At 43.0% G+C, this 20,237-nt stretch overlaps 2 protein-coding genes across 7 annotated transcripts in view; one reads left to right on the forward strand and one right to left on the reverse strand.

The window, feature by feature from the left end:
• Window positions 1-11,567, forward strand: part of Tlk1 (tousled like kinase 1) — a 121,824-nt gene extending 110,257 nt beyond the window's left edge. For all 6 annotated transcript variants that reach the window (XM_090342651.1, XM_090342654.1, XM_090342652.1 and 3 more), the window contains 7 exons: window positions 759-850; window positions 932-1,021; window positions 1,165-1,334; window positions 1,490-1,625; window positions 3,625-3,736; window positions 5,070-5,177; window positions 9,775-11,567. In XM_090342651.1, the coding sequence (XP_090198777.1) occupies window positions 759-850; window positions 932-1,021; window positions 1,165-1,334; window positions 1,490-1,625; window positions 3,625-3,736; window positions 5,070-5,177; window positions 9,775-9,951 (885 nt within the window). In that variant the 3' untranslated portion in view covers window positions 9,952-11,567. The remainder of the gene's footprint in view (window positions 1-758; window positions 851-931; window positions 1,022-1,164; window positions 1,335-1,489; window positions 1,626-3,624; window positions 3,737-5,069; window positions 5,178-9,774) is intronic.
• Window positions 11,568-18,265: 6,698 nt separating this feature from the next.
• Gorasp2 (golgi reassembly stacking protein 2) overlaps window positions 18,266-20,237 on the reverse strand; it is a 31,762-nt gene continuing 29,790 nt past the window's right edge. Inside the window, exon 10 of the mRNA XM_090342658.1 lies at window positions 18,266-19,382. Coding sequence (XP_090198784.1) covers window positions 19,051-19,382 — 332 coding nt within the window. The 3' untranslated portion in view covers window positions 18,266-19,050. The remainder of the gene's footprint in view (window positions 19,383-20,237) is intronic.

The raw sequence follows: 20,237 nt of genomic DNA on the forward strand, positions 1-20,237 counted from the left end.
TGGAATTCTGTGCTGCTGTCAGAAAGAACGACATCATCCCATTTGTAAGGAAATGGAAAGACTTAGAAAAAATCATAGTAAGTGAAGTAAGCCAGACTCAAAGGAACATACGCCCAATAGTCTCCCTCATTTGTCATAATCAGTAGAACCCTTGGGCTCTCCTAGCAGAGATTTACAATAGAACAAAATCTAGAGACATTAGGCCAAGTAGTACAACACTGAATGTAAGGACCTCCAGGATAAGGAAACAAAAGCCATATAATGAGTGACTGTTGTCCTTAATGTACTATGTTATTTCTCATCTCTTTTGCTGTCCCGTGGTTATCTCATATTGTTACAACATTTTACCTTGTTATCTGATATATTTCATATGTGCTTAATTGGTTATTTGAAATTGGATGGGGGAGGGAAATGGAGACCATGGCATGAGAAAGGGTATCAATATTTGTGAAGTTTTGTACCTTCTATCTGGTGAATATAAGGTAACCCTTCTGTTAATCACAATAAAAAATTATTAAAAAATACTATAGAGAACAGATGGGAAAGATGAAACAGGATTGTTAAAACATTGATAATTTTTAAAACTGGATAGTGTATCTTAACAAAAAAAGAATTTTTTACTTTACTTTTGTTATATTAAACAGCTAACACTAAAAATTGTAGTGTTCTAATCCTATAGTATTGCAAAAATTATCACCGAACTTTTTAAAAAATCAGGTTGATCTATGGATTTAACTTTTCTTTGGCTTTAATCCTAGGCTTTTGACCTATATGAACAGAGATATGCTGCTGTGAAGATTCATCAGCTTAATAAAAGCTGGAGAGATGAAAAAAAAGAAAACTATCACAAGTAAATAATAATACTTTATAGTTTTAATAAATTTGAATTTTTAACTTGGTCATAGAGAATTAATATACTCTTTTCCTATAGACATGCCTGCAGGGAATATAGAATACACAAAGAACTGGATCACCCCAGAATAGTTAAACTCTATGATTATTTTTCCTTGGATACAGATACGTAAGTAAATACAAGGGTTTAACTTTTAAGAAAACACATTTGTTTTTATCATCATTTTCCTATAGTGATAATTCTTCATTTTTCTATTACAGTTCTGGATTTCTGCATAATGATTTTGTCTTTTTCCTCCTTTCCCATTGTAGGTTTTGTACAGTGTTAGAATACTGTGAAGGCAATGACCTGGATTTCTATCTGAAGCAACATAAATTAATGTCAGAGAAAGAAGCTAGGTCTATTGTGATGCAGATTGTAAATGCACTAAGATATCTCAATGAGATCAAACCTCCTATTATACATTATGACCTGAAACCAGGTAATTAATAGAAAATGTTTAATAATTTAATCTCCAAACAGTATTATTTTAGAAGGTCATATATATCATGTCTGACAACAGCATTTACTGTCCAAAAGCTAGTTTAAATAGTAAAGATAATATGCTTTCTAAAAAGAATCTTCTGTTTCATTTAGGAAACATTCTTCTGGTTGATGGGACAGCATGTGGTGAAATCAAAATCACTGATTTTGGTTTGTCCAAAATTATGGATGATGATAGCTATGGTGTAGATGGAATGGATCTAACCTCCCAAGGAGCAGGCACTTACTGGTATGTGTATTACTAAATATTTCAAAACTACCTAAATTAGTCTCTAGTGTTTATATGGGAATGTAAATTTCTTTTCAAGTAACTTTATTCTCTCACTTGTCTTTTTTGCTCATGACTGGCATTCTTACCACTTGAACCATGGCTCCTTCCAATTTTTTACAAGTTTATCCTGGGTTTGTCTGTGATACTCAGATCTCAGTTTCCTGAGTAGCTAAGATTACGGGCTTAAGCCACCATCACCTGGCTTGTTAGAGTGGTGTTTGTCATCCAGATAAATATTTATAAAATACATTGTTTTTACTATTACAGATTGTTGTCATCCAATCTTTTCAGTAAAGGTTTTTTTTTTTTTGCAGTCCTGGGCTTGAGCTCAGGGCCTGAGCACTGGCCTTGGACTTTCTCAAGGCTAGAGCTCTACCACTTGCACCTCAGCACCACTTCCGGCTTTTTTTTCTATATATGTGGTACCAAGGAATCGAACCTGGGTCTTCATGCATGCTAGGCAAGCATTTTAACCACTAGGCCAAACTCCTGGCCATATTTGGTAGATGTACTCTAAGAAAGTTTCACATGCTAAGTATTACTTTTATGTGAGCCTTCTGAAACCTCTGTTTGCCTGCACATTGGGACTTCACCTTTTACCATTTGAGCCAAGGTCCCAAACCTAAAACTGAAAGGGTTTTGTTCTTGTTTTTTTTTTAGTGAATTTTATTTGGTGGAATCATCCTTTTTCACAATGTTTAGTTTTTTTAATATTTTGAGTTTTAAGATGCTAAAATGGATCTTTTTTTTTTTTCTTTTTTGGATCAGTCATGGTGGTTGAACTCTAGGCCTAGGAGCTGGCACTGAGCTCTTCAGCACAAGGCTAGTGCTCTACCACTTTGAGCCACAATATCACTTCTAGATTCCTGGTGGAGATAAGAGTTTCACAGACTTCATGCCCAGGCTTTGAACCTCAATCCTCAATCCTCAGATCTCAGTCTCCTGAGTAGCTAGGATTACAGGCGTGAGATGACTAATTAGTTTTTCACCTTTGAATAAGTGCACCCTGCACTGCCTCAGTTTAGTGTGATTACAGTCCAATGACATTATAGAGTTACTCAGAGCACCCTGACCTAACATGAGGAAGAAACAAAGTAGTATCTGGAGGAAAGTGGAGAAGGCTAATGGAGGTGAAGTCTTGAAGAAGAAAAAGTGATCATTGAGTGAAATGGAATGGATAAGAAGGATGTTAAGAGATTCAAGAGAGCACAGGATAGTGGAACACAGTTTGCAAGTGATCAGAGGTCATAGAGTGCAGACTTAGAAACTTAAAGTTATTGCCTGCCTTAGGACATATATCTGTGCTACAGCAAGAGATATGAAGTCTCACCTTGTTGCATTCTCCAAGTGGTTTAAACAAGAGAACCATATAGTTTGATGTATATTTTAGAAAGGAAATTTCCTACAATTTGAACTGTGGTTAAAGAAGATGGAAGAGGATTTCATCTATCATGAGATATTTACTCAATGTACAATATTACAGTTTCTTATGATAATGTATTCTGTTTATCTATGCAGATTTAATTATTACAAAGTTTTTGTGTTGGCTTGATAGTCAGATTATTTTAGAAATGTAAATTTGTCAGTAGTTGAATTGATTTTCATTGATGAATACTCAATGATATATGTATGGATAAAGTATTCTATGACTTAGAATGTTATGAAAGATTTTAAGTTAAAGTTTATTAATTTAGCTGGGCGTGGTGGCTGATGGCTATAATCCTAGCTATTCAGGAAGCTGAGATCTGAGGATCAAGGTTCAAAGCCAGCCTGGGCACAAAAGAACTTGAGACTCTTATTTCCAATTAAAACGGGAAGTGAGGCTTGGCTCAGAGTAGGGCGGTAGCCTTGAGCTAAAGAGCACAGAGACAGCTCCCAGGCTTAGTTCAAGCCCCATGAGCCACCCAAAAAAAAAAAAAGTTAATTTATTTTCTTTCTCTTCCCCCAAAAACTATAGGTACTTACCTCCTGAGTGTTTTGTAGTTGGAAAAGAGCCACCAAAGATTTCCAACAAGGTTGATGTGTGGTCAGTTGGAGTCATTTTCTTTCAGTGTCTTTATGGTAGAAAGGTAAGTTAAGCTATAGCAGTTCATCTGTGTAGAAATAAATTGTGCTCTCTGTCTCTATCTGTCTCTGTCTCTCTCTCTGTCTCTGTCTCTGTGTGTGTGTGTCTCTCTCTCTGTGTCTCTCTGTGTGTCTCTCTCTGTCTCTCTCTGTCTCTCTCTGTCTCTGTCTCTCTCTCTCTCTCTCTCTCTCTCTCTGTCCTCCCCCCCCCCCAATTCTTTGTGCCAGGTCCCGGGCTTAAATTCAGGGGCTGGGCACTGTCCTTGAGCTTTCTCAAGGCTAGCACTCTACCCTTGAGCACCATTTCTGGCTTTTCTGGGTATGTGGTACCAAGCGATTAAACCCAGGGTTTCGGCAAGCACTCTACCAGTAGGCCAATCTTCAGGCCTGAATTTTTTTCTCTTAAATGAAGAATTCATTAACTTGAAATAATTGTAAACCCTTAAGGAAAGCCAAGCATCTCAATTTCTTTCTTGAATCAGAATTACTTTAATATCATGCCAGTTTGTGTAGCTATTCTCCCTCCCCACAGTTCATCTGTCTGTCTGCCTGCCTACTAACATATTCTGCTATTTAAGGACATTAGCATCAAGCATATTTTGTTTATTGTTTATTTTCTCTAACACCTACCACAATCTTACCCTCCACAGAGTTTATAAAGAGTACAATTCCTATGACTCCTTAGAGAAATACCATCACACTTTAGCCAGAACTGCACATTTCTGCAGATAATATTTGGCTCACATCCCACTTGATCCACATTGATAGACTGATTGATTGATTGAAAAGAGAGGTTAAGGGACCAGGAGTTTGGCCTAGTGGTTAAAGTGCTTGCCTAGCATGCATGGAGACCCTGGTTCGATTCCTCGGTACCACATACATAGAAAAAAGCCGGAAGTGGTGCTGAGGCTCAAGTGGTAGAGCTCTAGCCTTGAGAAAGTCCAAGGACAGTGCTCAGGCCCTGAGCTCAAGCCCAGGACTGGCAAAAAAAAAAAAAAAAAATGAAAAAAAAAATGAAAAGAGAGGTTAACAGGCTATTCCAGAAATCACAAAACATTATGACCAAATCTAGATCCTCTAACTGTACATCTAGAGCTATTTTATCTTAAACTTACATTGCAACAGTATTATTTTCTCTTAGAGTGTTTCATTTGTGTTAAGGATTAGATAATTTCAGCCTGCTATCAATTATAATCTTGTTTCTTTGAGACTGCAACCTAAATTTTACATAACTAAGGATAAGATTTTAGTACCAAAATCATTTAGTTTGGAAACTCACTTGTAATTTTTGGTTTTGAATATTTTGTGAGATAAATTTCTCAACATTTTTTTTCAAAGCCATTTGGTCACAATCAATCTCAACAAGACATTCTACAAGAAAATACAATATTAAAGGCCACGGAAGTACAGTTCCCTGTAAAACCAGTTGTAAGCAGTGAAGCCAAGGTATGAAACTTTTCATCTTTTAAGAACCCAGATATAGTTTCTGATTCTTTCTGCATGTCAGCTTTCAAAATTAGGGTGAAAAAAAAACCCCACAATATCTGGTAGACTTTATGTCTTTATTAGTTCATGTTAATATTGATACTTAAGTATAAAAGAAAATGAAAGGGCTGGGAGTTTGGCCTAGAGGTAGAGTATTTGCCTAGCATGCACGAAGACCCGGGTTCGATTTCTCAGTATCACATAATTAGAAAAAAGCCGGAAGTGGTGCTGTGGCTCAAGTGGTAGAACGCTAGCCTTGAGGAAAAAGCCCAAGGACAGTGGTCAGGCCCTGAGTTCAAGGCCCAGGACTGGCAAAAAGAAAAAAGAAAATGAAAGCATTAATAACTAAAATTATATACAACCTTATGAAGTATAGATATTTTGTAAAGTGGGAAAACAGCCACTCTGCAACAAACTGCTTTGTTTAGGAAGTGGCCACCTAGGGTCGGGAGTTTGGCCTAGTGGTAGAGTGCTTGTCTGGCATGCACGAAGACCTGTGTTCGATTCCTCAGCACCAGATATATAGAAGAAAAAAACAAAGCTAGAAGTGGTGCCTGTGACTCAAGGGTAGAGCTCTAGCCTTGAGAAAAGTCCAAAGAAAAGAATATGGCCACCTAGATAGTAGCACAGATGTAGCTCATAGTATCCATGCTTGTTGATGGAGTCCAAGCCCTGGCATCTGCACTTGGAACCCAGTTCTAATCCCATGTGTGTCTATGAGTTGACACAATGGAAAACAAACAGTACTGATTAATAATAACATTTTTCTTCTGCTGGGGATTTTCATCCTTTTGGACTTTGATTTTTGTGTTTTTGTTCCTGCTTTGTCGTAGTTGTCATAAAGCCCACTTCTCAGTGACTCTCTTAAGAATTTTCACTTTTTTTAGTCCCATAAAATTCTTAAGACAAACTAAGGAAGGTTCTGTTTTTCTGATGTGTATAATATATTAGTCCTTTAGAATAATTTATAAGCAAGTGCAGTATAGTTTCTATATTTCCAGGGTGTGTGTGTGTGTGTGTGTGTGTGTGTGTGTGTGTGTGTGTGTGTATGTATCAGTACTGGGATCTGAAGTCAAGGCTTTGCACTTTCTAGGTAGGCGCTATACCAATTGAACCATACCTCCAGCCTTATATTTCTATTACTTCTTTTGCCAGTCCCAGAGTTTGAACCCAGGGCCTCACACTTGCTCACCTTGCTTGCTCAACCTGCACTATATGTACTCTAGCTGTTCTTTTTGCTGATTACTTTGGCGATAGAAACTTACAGACCTTTCTGTCAAAGCTGGCTTTGAACTACAGTCCTTCAGATCTCAGCTTTGAGTAGTGAGGATTATAGGCATGAGCCACTAGCACATGACTTCTGCTATCCTTAAATAGTGTGGGTAAGTACTGTTAGGCATTTACAGTCATAGTAAAGATGTGCTAGATTTTATGTCATCTATTTTGTTCCTTATAAGTTATTTAGTAATGGTAATAATATTTTGATAGTTGAAAAGATAAACGTAGGGGCCAGGAGTCTAGCCTAGTGGTAGAGTGCTCACTTAGCATGCACAGAGCAGCCCTAGGTTTGATTCCTTGGTACCACATACTCAGAAAAAGCTGGAAGCGGTGCTATGGTTCAAGTGGCAGAGCCTTGAGTAAAAGTGTCCAGTGACAGTGCCCAGGTCCTGAGTTCAAGTCCCAAAACTAGCAGGGGGCGAAAAAACGATGAAAGTAATGGCTGGAGTCTATTAGCGTTCAAGCTCCACTATCATCACCACCAAAAAAAAGGTAAATAATTGGTAAAATATGGTGAATATCACTCCTTTAAAATGATCTTACCCATGCCAACATCTGTTTTCTTCAGTTTTGCTTGAATGGGAAATTAAAACAAGATCCATTATATACCACAAACAGAAATAGCCTGCAATGAGTAGAGCTTACCTCAATTGTGGGGGAAGAGGGATCTTTAAAGCCATCTCTGCTTCTATCATTGGGGTCTTTACAGGTTCCATAACACTATTTTGGATCTGGAATCTAGGAAAAGTTGAAAAAGTTTCATATATTTGCTTTTGAGTTTTGTTTTGTTTTATTTTCTAGTACTTTACCTTACCTTACCCCTGGTATGGATGCCTGGACTAGATTTATTTGCTGTGAATAAATAAATGGACACACACACACACACACACACACAGCATCTTGGAGTCCTCAGAATCACTGTAGCAGACTTCTATAACCTGTGGTCATTACCTTTTAATTTGTCAAACTTGACTTTTCAACAACAGTCACCTTTGTCAGTCACCTTTTATCATTTTACTCTTTTGTGTGTGTGTCCGGAGTACTGGGGGTTGAACTTTGGACCTGGGTGCTGTCCTTATTCATTAGCATTTTCTCTCAAGGCTGGCTGGCACTCTCCTACTTGAACCACAGCTTCACTTCTGGCTTTTTGGTGATTAACTGGAGAGAAAGTCTTAAACTTTCCTAAAGGCTGGGCTTGTTTCGGGGATTCTCAGATCTCAGCCTCCTGAGTAGGTAGGGTTGTTATAGATGTCAGCCTCCAGTGCCAGGTCTCAAAGAGACTCTTTTTTTTTTTTTTTACATTTTTTTTTTTATTGTAATTAGTAAAAGGGTTACATGGTATTGCCACATAGAAGGTGCATTAATTCACATACATTGATACCCTTTCACATGTCTTGGTACCCATTACCCTCCCCCTCAAAGAGACTCTTAAAACTATATGTGGTAATAACAAAAAGATAAAGCATCATAAGAGATTATATAGACTTTTGACACATAATAAATTATAGTAAAATGTGTTTTTGGTTTTTTGTTGTTGTTGTTGTTTTGTGTGTCATGGGTCTTGAACTCTGGGTCTGGGTGCTATCCTTGAGCTCTTCAGCTCAAGGTTACCTCCTTACTCCTTGGACCACAGCACCACTTCCATTTTCTAGAGGTTAATTGGAGATAAGAGTCCCCATACTTTAGTGCCTGGGCTGGTTTTGAACCTCGGTCCTCAGATCTCATCTCCTGAGTAGCTAGGATTACAGGTAGGCATGAGCCACCATGCCCGGCTAAAAAATGTGTTTTTAGGGAAAAATTTTTAATGACTTTCAGAGTTAAGAAGGTATTTACTTACTGTGTTGATGAAACGTCTACTTAATGATGTCTTCATTTCATTTTTCCCTGTACATGTTTTAATTTATGAAGTTATGAAGTAGTTAGAAATTTCAAAAGGACACAAACATTTCTGGTGACAACATTTCTGGGGGCAGCATTAAACAGGGACTTTTTTTTTTATCAGTTATCACTTGAGAAAATTTTATCTATTGCCAAGTGGATGAATTACACATACATAATATTGAGTGAAATAAGCCCATCAAAAGATAATATAATCTATAATTCTATTTACAAAGCGTTTAGAGCAAATGAAAAGAAAGCTCAGTAAGAGTATTAGACATGGTGAAGGAGGTTGTCCTGCTTCACTTGTGATCTGAGCCAGTGCCTGGAAGATAGGGAGGAGTATGGAGCTTAGGTGTGGTCATATTCTTATTCTTGCTCTGATTGTTGGTTGCATAAATCTATTTACCTTATGTTATACACTTGTAACTTGAGTGCCTTTCTAAAAATAAATTTTAGTCCATGAAGTTACTGTGTAAGGAACTATTTCCAAATAACAAACAGTGGGGAAAATAGTGACTGTATTTCATAGTTTAGTTTCAAGACTGTAATGATCCACAAAACTGACCAAACAAAAACCCTAGAGGGACAGCCTCTTTAGTGTTATTTCTACCTAAGCAAAGTCCTTATGCTCAGTAGAAAAATGTATTAAAGCTAAAAATGACTTAAAATGTAGCCAAACTATATGTGAAGACAATCACCTTCCCTTTCTCTGAGCGCTTATCCTGGGGACCTCATTCCCGCAGTGCCCATTGCTTAGACTGTGGGTGGGTTCCAGGCTCTGAAATCACATCCACGTTTGGTGTGGCCACACCTCCCTCTCACCTGGCCTCCCCTTCTCCCACCCCCTTCCCATATAGAAGCTGGAGCTAAGCAGCTCTGCACTCCTTGGGCCTTGTATCTGCACCTGCCCAATGCAGGTGTAGATTGGGAAAATAAACTTCCTACCTGAAAAAAAATATTAGCCAAACTAAATGGAATGTGGGTAAGTATACTGTTTAGCAAAAGAAAAATACGAGAATAAGAAGTCTTAAGAACTTAGTAAGGCTGTGGCTCACGCCTGTAATCCTATCTACTCAGGAGGCTGAGATCTGGGAACTGCAGTTAGCCCGCCTGGGCACTAAAATCTGTGAGATTCTCACCTCCAATTAACCACCAGAAAACCAGAAGTGGCACTGTGGCTCAAGGGGTAGGGTTGTAGCCTTGAGCTGAAGAGCTGATGGACAGTGCCCAAGCCCAGAGTTTAAACCCCATGACCCACAAAAGGGAAAAAAAAATTTTGTAAGCAAAAATAGTTTCCAGTAATTTAAAGGGTAGCAATAATAATTTAAAATCTAATGTAGCAATGAAAGACATGAATGGAGAGTTGCAATTGGCACAAGAATTTTTTTTTCTTCCCAAGGCCTTTATAAGACGCTGTTTGGCATACCGAAAAGAAGATCGATTTGATGTGCACCAACTGGCAAATGACCCATACCTTCTCCCACACATGAGAAGATCAAATTCTTCAGGAAACCTACACATGGCTGGGCTGACAGCATCTCCTACACCCCCTTCTTCAAGCATAATTACTTTCTGACTTGCCTCCAAGACTGGCATGATATCTTTGAATTTTTTCCAGATGCATTCTTGAGTTTGAGAGCATTTGAGTGTTTTTTGTTTTCTTTTTATTTTCACAAAGGACATGGATAAGAACTGTTTGTGAGCTGAAGTTCTTTGTGGCATCATTTGTATGAGAGTGGATCATGGACATTGAATAATGCACACTTCTTACTCTGACCTTGACCTTGAGATAGCTGCCTGTTGCACAGAAACAGGAGTACCATGTTGAGATAGATAGAAAAATGAGCAGTTTGTTTGTTTATTTAGGGGAACACTGTAAATAACGTTTATAATACTTAAATATATTTGATTGTTACTAGAGAGTTCTAATATGAAGGGTAGTTTTTCATTATTTAAAAACACATGGAAAAAATAAGAGACATATTTCTAACACAAGAACTACAGTGCCTGGATACATCTTCAGCATTTGGCAGTTCATCTGCTGAAACCAAAGTAAGAACTGAATGACAGTGACCATTATATTTTCTAATAATAGAACCTTTAGACAAGGTGGGCTTTGTCATTGGACTATTCTAGCTTTTACCCAGTTGTACCTCGAAATCATTTGTCCATTTTTTTCACTGGTTATATAAAAGAGAGAGATGTTATTCCTAGATACTTCATACCTTTGACACAAAGAGTTGCTTATTTTGAGATCAGTTGAATTCTCTAAATTATAATACCTCCAATGTGCTTTCAACATGTTAGAATTGTTAACATTTTCTTTTGTGACCAGGCCTTGTTCATTAAAGCAAGAGACAATAGGTGACCAAAAAGCAGACCCATTCTATGCAGGATAATGATCAATTCCCTTCTAGCTCTTATTGTAAATTATTGTACAGATGTCCTATTTCAATTACTAAGTTCCAGCAGCTTATTCTTGTACAAATGTTTAAAAATATGGCTTTTTAAATTGGATATTGTATTTTTTTTAAGTCTTCTTGAAGGCGCTTTAATTGCTGCTAAATGATGTTGCTTCTTTGCTGAAAATCAAATGACCTCCTTGAAGGTGCAAGTTGACTGTACATCATAGAGAGATATTAAAGCAAGCATTCATTAACAATCAAGGCATGTAAAAGTGATCCATGTTGGGCATACTGAGTTCTTCAAATCAGTTTCTTGGGTACTAGGGCTGTGGAGCACATAGATACTAGATTTATAAATTGTTTGTGGTTATTCTACATTTCTAGAAGGTTCTTATCATCAAGATGGGATGGTGATCCCATAAACAAGTTTCTTGTGGTTTGTACAGATTAGTTAAAATGTGAATGTTTTCTAATTGCTTTGTATGGTAGAAACCAATATTTTTCAGGATGTTATTTCAGTTCTGTAAAGACTTTTTCTTTATTGTCACATTCATAATGCTAATACTTACATGTGTAAGTTGTCCATGTTGCAGAAAACGGAGGCTATACCTACCACAGATTCCCTTAATATTGTACAGCTAAACTGTGGCTTTCCTTTCTGATGTTGCAAGCCATTTTGTTTGTTTGTTTGGGTTTCTTTCATTGTATATAGACACATTGTCTCTTTAAGATGCTGCTGAAATTGTAGAGAATGTAGCCAAAACATAATAAACAATGACAGTTAAAATGTAAAGACTATGAAGATTACATTCAAAGGCAGCTTTCAAGATTTAGGATACTGACTTTAATACTTCAGAATATGCTGAAAGGAAGTGGTGCTGTGGCTCGAGGAATAGAGTGCTAGATTTGAGCTGAAGAGCTCAGGGACATGCCCAGGACCAGAGTTCAAGTCCCACAACCAAAAAAAGGTATCTGCTGAAAAGCATTCCTTAAGTATGCTTGAAGAGAAAAAATATTCCAGGCTGTTAAACTTACTATTTATCATTGATGATCCTGGGTAAGTATCACTTAACTATATCAGGAGTGGCTTAAAAGATAAATCTGTACCTCTAGACACAAAGAACAAAATCCTGTGACATCACTGACATAGCCATGTAAGAAATAATATCATTGCTTGTTTATTTTTTGTTTTGAGTTTACATTTTTTCTGAGTCATAAAGAACTCTACTCATAAGTGTTAAGTCCTGAATTAAAATGCCAACTTTGGTTTAAAATTGTGACTTAAGTGCAAAGCATCATGTACAGGCATCATTGTATATGCCTGAAATCCCAGCAATTATGAGATGACCAAGAAAGAGTTGGAGGCAAGACCCTGTCTTAAAAAAAAGAGGGGGGCTAAAGATGTAGCTCAGTGGTAGATACTTAGCTAGTATGTACATGGCTCTGTATTCACTCCCCAATACTTCATTCACACACACACAGGCAAAGTGAAGATATAACAACATGAAGTTGAATTAGTAAAATAGGCCTATAATAATTCTTCACGCTTTTTTTACTTGAAATTATTAACCCTACACCTTTAAAAACACATTGGCAGATCTTTCTCTGATCTCACTTTAAATTTCCAAATATGCTAAATTTCAATGTTCTGCACATTTAATTTAAAAACTTTTTTTCCCCATCTACTTTTTAGGTTGATTTGTTGGGCTTTTTAGTCCTTGGGTTTCCATTCATTCCACAGTTCTAGAATTTACATTCAAATCTTTTGATTTGTGTCAGCTTTTCTCCAAAACATTTATATTTATTTTTATCCTCTTATTTTTCCTTCCCATTTTCTTGTTTTAAAGATTTAACCCCTGTGGTCCGTGTAATTTTCATCAGACTTCCCCTAAGAAAACACTTCTGCTTTGTTGACACGTTTTGGACACCAAGCCTTGTAAGGGGCAAGTTCTCTTCTCAGATAACCTCAGCTTCCTGGACCGGACAAAGCATCTTAGCTTGGCATCCAGGGCCTGGCCCAGCGGGCCTCCCTGCCCCTGCTTCCCTGTGCAAACTGCAGTGGCGCAGGCCAGCTTGGCAGCCGCTGGACCCGGACCTGCGAAGCCTTTTCTCCCTGACCACCTGAGGGCGCTCTGAGCCTGTGTCGAGAGCCCATACAGCTGTTGGCGCCCAGGGCCCAGACTCAGGAGCTGGAGGCTGGAGGCGGGCTGGGATGTCCGGACTCCCGGGCCCGGAGAGGTGTCAGGTCACGAGCCACCAAAGGCTTTCCAGCTTTAGTTTTGCTCGCTGCATCCTTCCCCAGCTGAAGTCTGCTAGAAGCGCAGCATGGCACCCCAAGGCAAAGCGCCCCACTTCTGGGGGGAGCAACCCCTGCTCCCGCCCCGCCCAGGGGCCCTGGAAGCCCGGCCGGGAGACCCCGCGGCCTCCGCCCGAGCGCCGCTTTCCCAGACGCGCAGCCCCACCTGGTGGCCCGCGTTGCGCATTGCGGGCCTCGCTCCGGAGCCGCCCTACAGAACGCTATTCCAAATGGCTGCGCCAGAACGGGCGCACCTGAGAGGGCGGGACCGCCCTGACACCTGCCGGCTGCTCCCCACACCTGGCCGCCGCGGGATCCGCAGCGCGCCGAGCCTGCTGGGGGTCTCGGTGCACGCACTCTACTTCTGCTTGCAGGTGAGTCAGTGAGAACTTGGAGACAAACGCCCAGCCCGCTGCCTGGTCCTCCTTACCAACCGCTCAAGTTTTATTTTTGAAGAAAGATTCTTGCAGCCTTACCCCAAACAACCATTTTCTTCCATGCATCACGCTGTCAATAGCCCCTGTCCATATGATGGAACCAAGCGCAAAATTTGAGCCTGGCAGTCTCTCCCTCCCTTTGTCTTTCCCTTCCTCCTCCTCCTCCTTTCCATTTTTGCCAAGTAAACATAAAACTTTTGAAAAAGAAGTGTCACCATCTTTGAAGTTTTATGCTTTCTTATGTCTGATTATCCTGGAAGTGGGGAGGGGAGTGGAACACAACAAACTTGGCAGAAACCAAAACTTTAAAATGCTTTTCGTCTCCAACCCCGCCTTTTTTGTGTGTGTGCCAGTATTGGGCTTGAACTCAAAGCCTCACAATCTACTCGGCCTCTTCTACTCAAGGCTGGCACTCTACCATTTGAGCCATGTCTCTGCTTCTAGTAGAAAAAATGCCTACTTAAACAAGCAAACATCAGAATAAGCTCTGAGGGTCCTGGTCTTATCAACAGGAGCATTTCTCATTGCTTCCACTTACCTCCCTACTGAGACAGGTGGACCTTGCTGAAATATTTGCTCCATTCTCCCAAGCCCATACAGATCATTCAGCAACAGATACCATATGAACCAATGGTAGGGCTGTGTATTCTTTATGTACCTGACAACATTATTTCCGGAGACCAGATGGTCTTAATAAAACAGTGCTTAGATTCTTACTATCTGCATTTCTCAGGAACTTTCTTTCTTTCTTTCTTTCTTTCTCTTTCTTTCTTTCTTCCTTCCTTCCTTCCTTCCTTCCTTCCTTCCTTTTCTTTTCTTTTCTTTTCTTTTTTTTGCCAGTCCTAGGCCTTGAACTGAGGGCCTAAGCACTATCCTTGGGCTTTCTCAAGGCTAGAGCTCTATCACTTAAGCCACAACACTGTTTCTGGCTTTTTCTATGTATATGTGGTACCGCGGAAACAAACCCCGGTCTTCATGCATGCTAGGCACTCTACCACTAGGCCAAACTCCCAGCCCATTTCTCAGGAACGTTTCTAACCAAAGCAATTCAACACAGCTCACACTGCAGCTAATTCACTGCAAGGGGCTACTGGTTCTCATCTAGGGCCAGTGTTGGAGATTTCTTAGTAGAGAGCTTCGCCTGTTGTATGGAAGCAGCTCCAACATGAAGCCTAGAGATGCTGCCGGGGGGACACAGCTGCCCTCAGGCAACCTAGATAGAAATAACCCGCTCATTGTAGGGACCAAAGATTAAAATTACAGTGAGCTGGGGATATAGCTCAGTGACTGGGTTCAAGCCTCAGCACTACAGGAAAACCTATAATAACACATGAAAATGTAATAAACTGTGTAAAAGGACAGACATTCCTCTAACTCGTCCAAGTGCTCTCATTCAAGGTTTCTCAAAGGTGCTTGTACAAACAGTCGGACTTTGGAATACCCATCTTAAATCGGGCCCACTTGGCCAGAGCTGGGCAAACAGCTGGTGGAGGGTAAGGAACTCATTTCCTGAGCTGCACACAGAAAGAAGGCTGAGACAGGATTGTGACTTGGAGGTTTGTTGGGGCCACATAGCAAACAAGTCTCAATAGAGTTGGTTGTTGAGGCATATTGATGAGGCTGTTAAAACTCAAATTCTTATCCCTTCCTTCTCACCATCTAAAGAAGTTTTTCCCCCTCGGGTTTTATGTTCCAAGCAACTGCTTTGTCAACCTCTTGCCCAGTCCATCATGACACACTGCTGTCCACAGAATGGAGTCTGTGAACAATCTGTCCTTTATTCCACCCTCCCACTTTCCCATCATCCCTCCTCCTCCCCCTGATCCTTTTGCTGTTTTGAAATGCTTTGTAATTGAAAAAAAAATATCGCAACAAGGCCTCACTCAGGAGGGCCTAATATGATCCCCTACCTCAGACTCTTGAGTGACAGCTTTGTTTTCTGATCCTGCTCTGTCCAGTGGGCACTGGACCTTCCCGTAGGTGCCAGCTCTTGGACACATCCCCTGTCCCCAGCCTTCCAGGGTGACACAGGGCACTGCAAACTCCAAGTCTCTCAAGGACCAGGAAGGTAGGGCCAGGCGGACTGGACTGGGCGTGTGGGGCTAAGGCTATGTTCTCGGGCCTGATCTGCAGACTCAGGAGAAACGAAAGATCTGAGTTTGGGGGGAGGTGTTTCTCACTGTTGGCAGCTCGTTCATGTTTGGGTACAGGGCAGCATGAAGGAAGCGGGAGGAAGGTGGCAGGCTGGCGGTCCGTGCGGGCTCCCTTCCTCACCCCTCCCACAGCCCAAGGCTCGGGAGCGCAGGCTTGCATCTGCGGTGAGAAGAGGGGGGATTGTTCCGCTTGCTCTCCCTCAGCTGAAAGGACTCAGGTGGCAGTCCCAGGACCTGTGCTGTGGGCTGCCCTGGGAGCACCTCTCTCTGCTGTCCCCCAGGGGCCCCCACTTGCCCTTTCCTGGCCTGTGGTCCAGGCACGCTCTCGAAACCAGGTGGAATGCGATGGGGCCCCCACGTGCTTCTCACCAGCATGGCCCACGGGGCCCACTGAGGAACCCCGCACAGCCCTGCTGGAATGGCTCTTCCTAGAGCTGGTGCAAAGGGACGAGCAACAAGGTCTACACTGGAGACAACTTCATGAGCACTCGGAGAAATGGCCCTGCCCGGGGGACACCGAGCCATGGCAGAGGAGCCAGCACCTTAGTGGGTGCCGAGATGACAGTATGCCCTCGGAGAAGATGAGGAGACCTGGCTTTCCTTAAAAGGTGGTTTATAAAAGAAGAGCCTACAAGCTCCAAAGAAAAAAGAAAAGGCTTTGACAAATTGTTAAAATAAGATGTATTTTATTTTCTAATAAAATAAATGTGGTCTGGCGACAGATGGGAGCTACACACGGCAGAGCCTGGCCCCGGGACCCGAGTCTGGGGCCGCCTGGGTCCTTCGGCCCACACCACGCCTGGGTCTCTGCTTTGCAGAAACGAGCTTGGCGCAGGCACTGCCAGGTGGGCGCCTGGCCCGCCAGCACCCGTGCGCCCAGCCATCCCGGTCTTCCAGGACCCAGGGCCAGGTGAGACTCGTCCGCATCTCCGTGCTCCCGGCCTCAGCACCTGGACCGGTTCCACGTATCACAGGGCGGTGGCTGAGTACCCTCCAAGACCCCTCTGACTTAGGGCCCTCCAGCAACTTCTCTGGTGGCCTGGAATCAAAGGCTCCATTTCTCCCAGCCTCCAAGAGCTAGCTGACGCCACGTGGCCCTACATGCCAGAAGAGTGTCAGCCACAGTGCCACAAAACTTCTCCCACGAGACTGCAAACGTGAGGGCAGCCCCGCTGCCCGGGGGAACAAGGATGAACTGGACCAGGACCCAGCTTCCCTGAGGCCACACCAGGCCCTTAGAGGTGGAACCACGCCCAGCAGGGCCACAGAAGGTCTCCGAAAATCCTGACACCTGGGTGCTGACCGCCCCGCCCTCAGGGTTGCCACGCAGTCCCACTTCCGTGATTAGAGTACTGATCTTCTACTGGCTCCAGGCCTGCAGAAGTGTGGGCCCTGGGGGTGGGGAGGTTTGGGGAGGTGTGCCCAGCATACACAGAGCCGGGTTCCATCTCTAAGTGCCACACCTCTCTGCTTCGGGGAAGATCAGTGCACAAATCCAGGCCAAGTCTGTACCCATCCTCTTCCCTGAGTTTAGGGTTTCTTGCGCATTCAAGGATATCTGCCGTGGACTGTCTGGTCCAGCGTTGGCATTCTCAGGTAAGAACTCGTGGGAGCTTGCAATCACCGTGCTACATCATTTTGTAAAGTCTGTTACTCCCTTCCCATGAAGGGATCGCCATAACACTTTTTTTTCCCTTGCCAGTCCTGGGGTTTGAACTCAGGGCCTGGGCATTGTCCTTGGGCTTTCTCAAGGCTAGAGCTCCACCACTTTAGCCACAGTTCCACTTCCAGCTTTTTCTATGTATGTGGTACCAAAGAATTGAACCCAGGGCTTCATGCATGCTAGGCAAGCACTCTACCACTAGATCACACTCCCAGCCTCCATAACAATTTTTTAATGTGTGAAAAAAAAATTCACATTTAAAACGTGTCTACATTTTCCTTCCATGTTGCCTCTTTGAAAAGAAAAAAAAAGCTGAAAGAATCTAGAAATGCTTCTCATGAGAAGAGCTGGCACTGGCTGAGGTGGCCCCGCAGGGACAAGGCAGAGGCTGGCTGCACTGGGCCTTCTGGTAGAAGGTGTACGGATGGGGTTGTAAGCACAGACTGGCCGAGAGCACAGTAAGGCATGTGTGTTGTCCCCTCACCACTGGCCACTACAATGCACTCATTCAGCCATAAAAGAGACAATTTATCAAGCCAGGTGGCTCCCATCTCGAATCATCTGTGGTTAAAAACTAGCTCCAGCAGGAAAGTCCGTAAGACTCCTATGTGCAATTAACTACCAAAAAGCCAGAAATGGAGCTGTGGCTCAAGTGATAGCATGCCAGCCTTGAGTGAAAAAGCTAAGGGACAGCACCTAGGCCCTGCACTCAAGGTCCAGCATTGGCACACATACACACAAAAGCCAATGAATTACTTTCACCTTATTTTAAAAACAGATATAATATGCATTTAATTTCAATCAACCAATTCCAGTTAACTTACCATCTCTTAGAAAACTTAGGAAAAAAGGAAGCACAAATCATAAGTACTCCAGAGGCAGAATGCAGAGGACAACCAGTGCACATGTGGCGAGTGAGCAGTAATTTAAATGTAGTGAAAGAAGAAAAGGAAAATCACCGTAATTTATTGCTGATCTATGCTTCCCTGGGGGACTGGAAGAAGCCACCGAGTGCCACCTTCTGGTTTATATGTATGCAATGTGTCCTTTATTTCTCCTCAGATGCCATCTTATGGTAGATGTAGAAAGCAACTGCAGCACTTATAAAACGTAGTTTGGGTAATTCTGGGAGCTCAAGATAAGGATCTGTGCACAGGCAGAGTAAAAAGATGTTTGATTAATAGTGCACACTGTATAACTTAAACATCTTCAATGGGAATTTTTGTGTAAACCTTAATAGAGACTCAGAGATGGAAAGCAAATCACCTTTCCCCAAGTATAGTCAGATGGGCTGCCTTCTTCCAAATGTTTCACAAAGTAGGAGAAACATTGTTGCACATTGAGGCCTAGGCCTAGAATAATTTTGATTTCTTACAGAGCAGTCGGGGGACCAGGAACCTGACACCCTACCATCTCTGTACTCAGAGGTACAACTCAGAATGGCAGTGGTCACCAGGCAGAAAGCCACCTTATAAATCTTTTTGGTTGTTTAAAACACTAGCACTTTCTGACATTCCCTCCCGGGTTGTGCCGTGTGCGCCACCCCACCCAAGCAGGATAAAAGCCCACATCCTCTTGCTTACATTATCCCCTTAGAATTATTTACAGGACGCCTACAGATACGGTACAAACTAGTATGAAATTAATGATCGTTTGCATTTCCAGACACGCTCCCGTGGTTAAATAAATACACCACGCCGACTCTGAAGCATGGCTCCAAGTTAGGGTGACTCCGAAGCGCTGGCATCTGTCTCGGCGGTGGCGGCGGCGGGGGAGTCGCTGGCTCTGTCCTCCACAGTGCTGGGGGCCCCGGGGGCGGGCGGCGTCACAGCCGCCGGAGGCGGGGCGGCGGCTTCAGCCTTAGCAGTAGTGGTGCTGGCGGGGTGGAGAGGTGGGCTGCCGGCGGGCGGCAGGGGGGCCAGCAGCTCCCCTGGGGGCGCCGTGGAAGAGCCCTCTGCGACCAGAGGGAATGCGGGGAGCAACTCGGACGGCATGCCGAGCGGGGCAATGCCGGGCAGGCTTCGGGGAGGCAAGGAAGGAAGAGGTGGCAAACCTAGGACAAAAATGGCAGAGGTCACACATCCTCCCGGCGCCTGCCACGAAGGAGCGTGGGCACGCGGAGGGCAGGAGGGCCAGGGCCCGGGGCCCCGCGGGTGATCGGGCTGGGGCCCAACTCTCATCCTGCCTCTGGCTAGACGCGGGGCGAAGAGAGGTGCCGGGCGCCCGGCACTGTGTCACCTCGCTGGCCGAGGGCAGGCCAGCTGCAACACAGATGGGGACACTGGCAGTGAAACCCTCACTGCTACTGCCAGCTGAATTTGCACGAAGGGCTTCGGAGGAATGGAATCCGGGTCTTGGTGCACGCTAGGCAAGCACTCTACCACTAGGCCAAACTCCCGGCCCCCTCTTTCAAGTCTCAATCGTGGGACTTAACTCTGGGCCTGGGCATTGTTCCTGAGCTCTTCCGCTCAAGGCTACTGCCCTACCACTTGAGCCACAGCCCCAGTCCAGTTTTCTGGTGGTTAATTGGAGATAAGAATGTCACCGACTGGGCCAGGAGTTTGGCCTAGTGGTTAAAGTGCTTTCCTAGCATGCACGAAGACCCGGGTTCGATTCCTTGGTACCACATACATAGAAAAAAGCTGGAAGTGGTGCTGAGGCTCAAGTGGTAGAGCTCTAGCCTTGAGAAAGTCCAAGGACAGAGCTCAGGCCCTGAGCTCAAGCCCAGGACTGGCAAAAAAAAAAAAAAAGAAAAAAAAAGAATGTCACCGACTTTCTAATGCAGGGGCCATGATCCTCAGATTTCAGCTTGAGCCAAGTGAGCCACCACGTGAGCCACGATGCCCAGTACAAGTGTTTTGGGGTTTTTTTTGGTTTTGTTTGAAGTAGCTGGAATTGGTTAAACTTA

This window comes from Megascapheus bottae, chromosome 12 (assembly GCF_031878675.1).
Source record: "Megascapheus bottae isolate mThoBot1 chromosome 12, mThoBot2.hap1, whole genome shotgun sequence".
Taxonomy (NCBI): Eukaryota; Metazoa; Chordata; class Mammalia; order Rodentia; family Geomyidae; genus Megascapheus; species Megascapheus bottae.